At 40.0% G+C, this 5,352-nt stretch overlaps 1 protein-coding gene across 1 annotated transcript; it reads left to right on the forward strand.

Annotated features, from left to right (window-relative positions):
• Window positions 1-734: 734 nt before the first annotated feature.
• LOC141633601 (putative GTP diphosphokinase RSH2, chloroplastic) lies at window positions 735-4,778 on the forward strand. The gene is made up of 6 exons (XM_074446042.1): window positions 735-1,459; window positions 2,334-2,519; window positions 2,651-3,111; window positions 3,386-3,544; window positions 3,767-4,118; window positions 4,232-4,778. The coding sequence occupies exons 1-6, from the start codon at window positions 965-967 to the stop codon at window positions 4,544-4,546; spliced, it is 1,968 nt and encodes a 655-aa protein (XP_074302143.1). The 5' UTR covers window positions 735-964; the 3' UTR covers window positions 4,547-4,778.
• The last annotated feature ends 574 nt before the right edge of the window (window positions 4,779-5,352 follow it).

A 5,352-nucleotide genomic window follows, 5' to 3' on the forward strand; every position in this document is an offset into this window, starting at 1 on the left:
CACCACACTTACGACTCTCACCGGCCACCACACCCGTCACCATCAAGACACCACCGCCACCACCACCACCACCACCAAAACCACCACCATAGCCACCCACATAAACCACCACCACCACAACACCACCGCCACAACCACCTTGACGCCACGACCACCCCACTACCACCATCACCACCACCACCACCACAACCACCCCACCTAAACCACCACAGCCACCCCACATAAACCACCACCGCAACACCACCTCTATAACCACCATGACGCCGCCACCACCATCACCACCACCACGACCACCCTATTGTCGCCACCACCACCACCACACCACACCACACCACCGCCATCACCACCACCACAACCACTCCACCTAAACCAACACCCGTACACCAAAACAAACCACAACACACAACACTTAATTTTCTTGATGTAACCAAACAACTAGTTAAGTTTTAGGTAATCCCTTACCTTTCCCCCTCTTACCCTTTCTAATTTCCTTTCCCTTTCCCTTTCTCTAACCAAACGCCCCCTAAGTCACTAATCAATCGTTAATCCATTCACTCTTCAAGGGGCAATCTCGTCTTTTCCCCACTCATCTCTAAAATCCCCAATAAAAACAAATCAAATTCCCATTAAGTTCCTCGCTCTTTCCGAAATCCCAGATTCTTTCTAATTCCCAATTTCCCATCTCAATTCATAACCTGTACATATAAATCACGATTCATAATCACCAAAACATCAAATTTGACTTTTTAAATCAGGGTTGAATCTTCAATTTTCTGGGTTTGTTTTTTAATTTCCCGCCATAAAAACCCCAAATTACCAGTCTTAAATTTACTCCTACACATATACAATATATGTATATATAATCAATCAATCAATCAATTAATCAATTGCAATCATAGTTAAATTCAATTCAATTTTTTATTTTTATTTTATTTTATTGTGAAGATCAAGTTAAATTGAACTAATGGCGGTATCAACAATCGCGATGTACGCAAGTCCACCGACAAGTAGTATACACGATTTCGAAATACCATCCACGTCAGTATCGACAACATCCACGTCATCATCTAGAATAATCGGCGGGTTGACCCGGTTATTATCATCGTCGACGGCGACCGGGTCGACCGCCGTGTGCGGAGGTGGTGGCGGTGTAGATGATGGTGGGAGTTTGGGGAGTTCGTTTAGGTACGGAGGGTGTTCGCCGTTGAAACGGGATTATCTGCAGAGTAGTCCGGTGTCGGTGTTAACAGGACCGGTTTCCGGTTCGGTGTCGAGGAGTTTTGATGATGGTGGTATTGGATTAGGGTTTAGGGTTGACGAGGTTGAGTTTAATTTGGGGGATGATCATGGTGATGTGGTGGAGGAATTGTTGAGTGGCGCGCAAATTAGGAATAAGATATTTTGTGATGATTTTGTTGTTAAGGCTTTTTATCAAGCTGAATTAGCTCATAGAGGACAGGTATAATGATTGTCTTTTGTTTAGTTGACGGTTTTAAATGATGATTCATGTCGGTCTTAGTATAATTTATTATAGAAGTAAAGCTTTAATGGTGGTGATGGTGGAATTGGGTTGTGTGGGATGTGATTATGTGATGTGATCTGTTGAAATGACTTTGTTTTGGTTTAGTTGGGTGGGATTGTACTTTATCTGTGATCATTGACGGTTTCAAACGATGATTCATGTCGGTCTGATCCTCGATGCTCTAATGTTGGAATTGGGTAGTGTGAGATAATGTTTTATTTGAATTTTGATTATATGCTGGTGATTGATTGGAAATTTTTATCTTTGTTTGATTAATTTAGTGGGATTTGTTGTTGCTTAAAAAGTTGTGTTAGGAATTGGGTTGTGTGGGATCTGTTGTTTCGGATTGCCAAGATTTGTTAGGACTTGTAAATAAAAACAATAAGATATCATACTATGGTGTATTGAGAAATTTGAAATGTTCTAAAGATTGAATCTTGTTATCGATTTACTATGTTATTTCTTGTAACATGGAGGATGGGGTGCATATTGTTTAATGTTTAGTATTTGGGGGAATGATTCCTGAGTTGAAAACGCGATTTTGGAATGAGGATGTTTCATAGTTTGATATTGGTATGACTTGTGTATTTTGTTGCCTTAGATGTGAGGGATCTTATTTTCTCATGATTTGGGATCGGATGTTTAGCGTACGTAGAGTCTTAGAAATGTTGTTGTATAACACTTTGATCTTACTGAAGCTAGTAAAGTTTGCTGTTTTTTTGTAGCTTTTAAATCTGATGTTATTAATGAACCGCGGTTCCATTGTTGTATTTTCGAGTTCTAATTTTTAATTTCATTATTTGTTTGGCAGTTGAGAGCTAGTGGCCATTTATATCTGCAGCACTGTGTAGAAACAGCTATGCTTCTGGCTTCAATTGGAGCAAACTCGACAGTCGTAGCAGCTGGGTTGTTGCATGATTCCATTGATGATTCTTTTCTCACTTATGACTACATTTTGGCCATGTTTGGACAGGCAGTGGCTGATTTAGTTCAAGGGGTACGGCCATGTCAAAGCACTTTTAATTCACTTTTCGATTCATATTGAAAAATTGATATTTTGATTGAGTTTAGCAGCAATTATAAATATAATTTGCTTTCTGATTGTGATTAGTTCAATCATTTTTACAGGTGTCAAAACTAAGCAACGTAAGCAAGCTTGCACGTGATAATGGCACAGCGTATAAAATAATCGAAGCAGATCGCATGCATACCATGTTTCTTGCCATGGCCGACGCTAGGGCAGTTCTAATAAAATTGGCAGATAGATTGCACAATATGATGACGTTGGAAGCATTGCCTGTGCACAAGCAGTACAGGTTTGCGAAAGAGACATTGGAGATATTTGCTCCGTTGGCTAACAGACTTGGTATATCTACGTGGAAAGAGCAGCTAGAAAACCTTTGTTTCAAGCATCTGTTCCCAAATAAGCATAATGAAATGTCCTCGAAGCTTGACAAATCTTTTGATCAAGCAGTGATTGAGTCAGCTACTGAGAAACTTGACCAAGCTCTCAAAAAGGAAGATATATTTTGTCAGGAGTTATCTGGCCGTCACAAAAGCCTATACAGTATTTATCGCAAAATGCTCAAGTATGATCTCACTCTATCCCTTTTCCCATTGTTTTTTATAATATTAGACACCTAAATTACCTTGATGCTTCACTTGGACACTACTACACAAAAGCCTAGAGCATAACATGGAAGTTTTTTTTACAAATATAGCCGTAACTGACCATCGACAACGTGTCACAGCTGAATCAGAGTAACATAGCTAGCTTTATTTAGAAAATCTACATATCTTTGCTGTTAGTTTAGTTTCTTGTTGTGGTGGGTGTTTGGACTGATCGTGAACATTTCTCTATAGGAAGAAACTGACGATGGACGAGGTTCATGATATCCATGGATTACGTTTGATTGTTGAGAATGACGATGATTGTTATAAAGCCCTGAAAGTTGTTCATCAGTTATGGCCTGAGGTGCCTGGGAAGCTCAAGAACTACATTGATCATCCGAAGATTAATGGGTATGTTATACTGAACATATGAATAATTACGGTTCCAAAGTTCTCTTCCTTTTTTTGCTTTTTCTTTTCATTATTTTAGTTTTCATTACCGGTTTCAAATGATTACTCACTCAGGTTAGCTAACCCCAAATTACGGGTTAAGGCTATCTTGTTGTATCAACATTACCTCGATGCTGTCCATAATCCGTCTTGTAATGGTTTTTGTTCTTTTTTTATTTTTAGGTATCGTTCTCTTCACACAGTTGTGGTTGGTGAAGGAATGGTTCCACTTGAAGTTCAAATCCGCACCCATGAAATGCACCTTCAAGCGGAGTTTGGATTTGCAGCTCACTGGAGGTACAAGGAGGGTGAATGCAAGCACTCATCTTATGTACTCCAAATGGTCGAATGGGCTAGATGGGCCGTCAGTTGGCATTGTGAGAATATGAACAACGACCAGTCATCTGGTGTCTTTGCCGATTCAGTTAGGCGACTGTGTAAGTTCCCCACTCATTCTGAGGACTGTCCGTATTCATACAAGCCCCAAAGCAATCAAGACGGACCAGTATTCGTCATCTTGATAGATAATGATAAGGTTTGTCTTTTGCGTTCCCTCACTATTGCTTGTGCAGCTGTTAATAATCGAGTAACCAACTTTAGCGCATTTTCAGTGCGATAGCACTAACTAATCCATGGTTTTCACTTCAGATGTCTGTCCAAGAATTCCCGACAAACTCCACCATGATGGACCTTTTAGAGAGAACAGGCCACGGCAGCCCTCGCTGGACACCTTATGGCTTCCCTGTGAAGGAGGACTTGAGGCCTCGCCTCAACCACGAGCCTGTTAGTGACCCGACTTGCCGGCTCAAAATGGGTGATGTTATCGAACTAACTCCTGCCATTCCCGACAAGTCTCTTGTTGAGTACCGGGAAGAGATACAACGCATGTACAATCGGGGTCGTTCTGTCTCAATGTCAGGCAATGCTACCACACGCCCGAGGGTTGTTGGCTGGAGAAACTGACCGAGATTCAGGATGTGACTTGGTAGAAGCGTAAAACTGTGGATAAAATCGAATAACCCGATGCTTTTACTCTTGTACATAGATCATCTGTAGTTCTGTACAGAACATCAAATATTTATTTCGTTGTTTATAGTAATATTCTTGTCTAACAAAATATGACAAATTGCAGAAATGTAATTACTAGCAAAAAAAAGGTAAATAGTATTCCCGTAAATTGATATGTTTACTGCAATTTCCGTCTCATGTCTATAATCTAATCTGAATGTTCAATGTTCAAGCATTATGGCTGATCTTCCGATACTCATTATAGACTAAGGCGGAATGATCCTTTCAGATCTTTACGCTTCTTGTATTATAAAGTCGTTTAGTATTCTCGTGTCTACCATTACAGTTTTTATTATGGATCGTTTAGAAACATCGTCTTTGTGATTATATCACAAGGGCAAAATTTCATACATTAGATCCGCTTTGTGCGACAGACGGATCAAATTTTCGATTTCATAAATCTTCGATAACTCTTTACTAACTTGCATCACTAAATTTCTTAAAAGTTTACACATTATAAATTTATTCTGGTAAACAGATCAAATCTAGAATCTATAACATACAGCAAGTAGCTACATTCCGCAAGCCTGAAAGAACTAATAATGTTCAGTTCCAAAAGAAATGTTGAACTGAGGTTTCCCAAGAGAGCACCAGTATCAACATAACCAAAACACCGGCAAGTCCCCAAGAAGAGCCTCCAAACCGGACCACTGAGCTCGGGTCAGACGAAGTTAAAATCTCTTTTCTTTCTCCGGAAGATG

The sequence above is a fragment of the Silene latifolia genome, chromosome Y (genome assembly GCF_048544455.1).
Source record: "Silene latifolia isolate original U9 population chromosome Y, ASM4854445v1, whole genome shotgun sequence".
Lineage (NCBI taxonomy): Eukaryota > Viridiplantae > Streptophyta > Magnoliopsida > Caryophyllales > Caryophyllaceae > Silene > Silene latifolia.

Coding starts and splice junctions, on each gene's coding strand:
- LOC141633601 (XM_074446042.1), top strand. CDS start 965: ATGGCGGTATCAACAATCGCGATGTACGCAAGTCCACCGACAAGTAGT. Junction 1,460..2,333: donor AATTAGCTCATAGAGGACAG/GTATAATGATTG, acceptor TTTGTTTGGCAG/TTGAGAGCTAGTGGCCATTT. Junction 2,520..2,650: donor TGGCTGATTTAGTTCAAGGG/GTACGGCCATGT, acceptor TCATTTTTACAG/GTGTCAAAACTAAGCAACGT.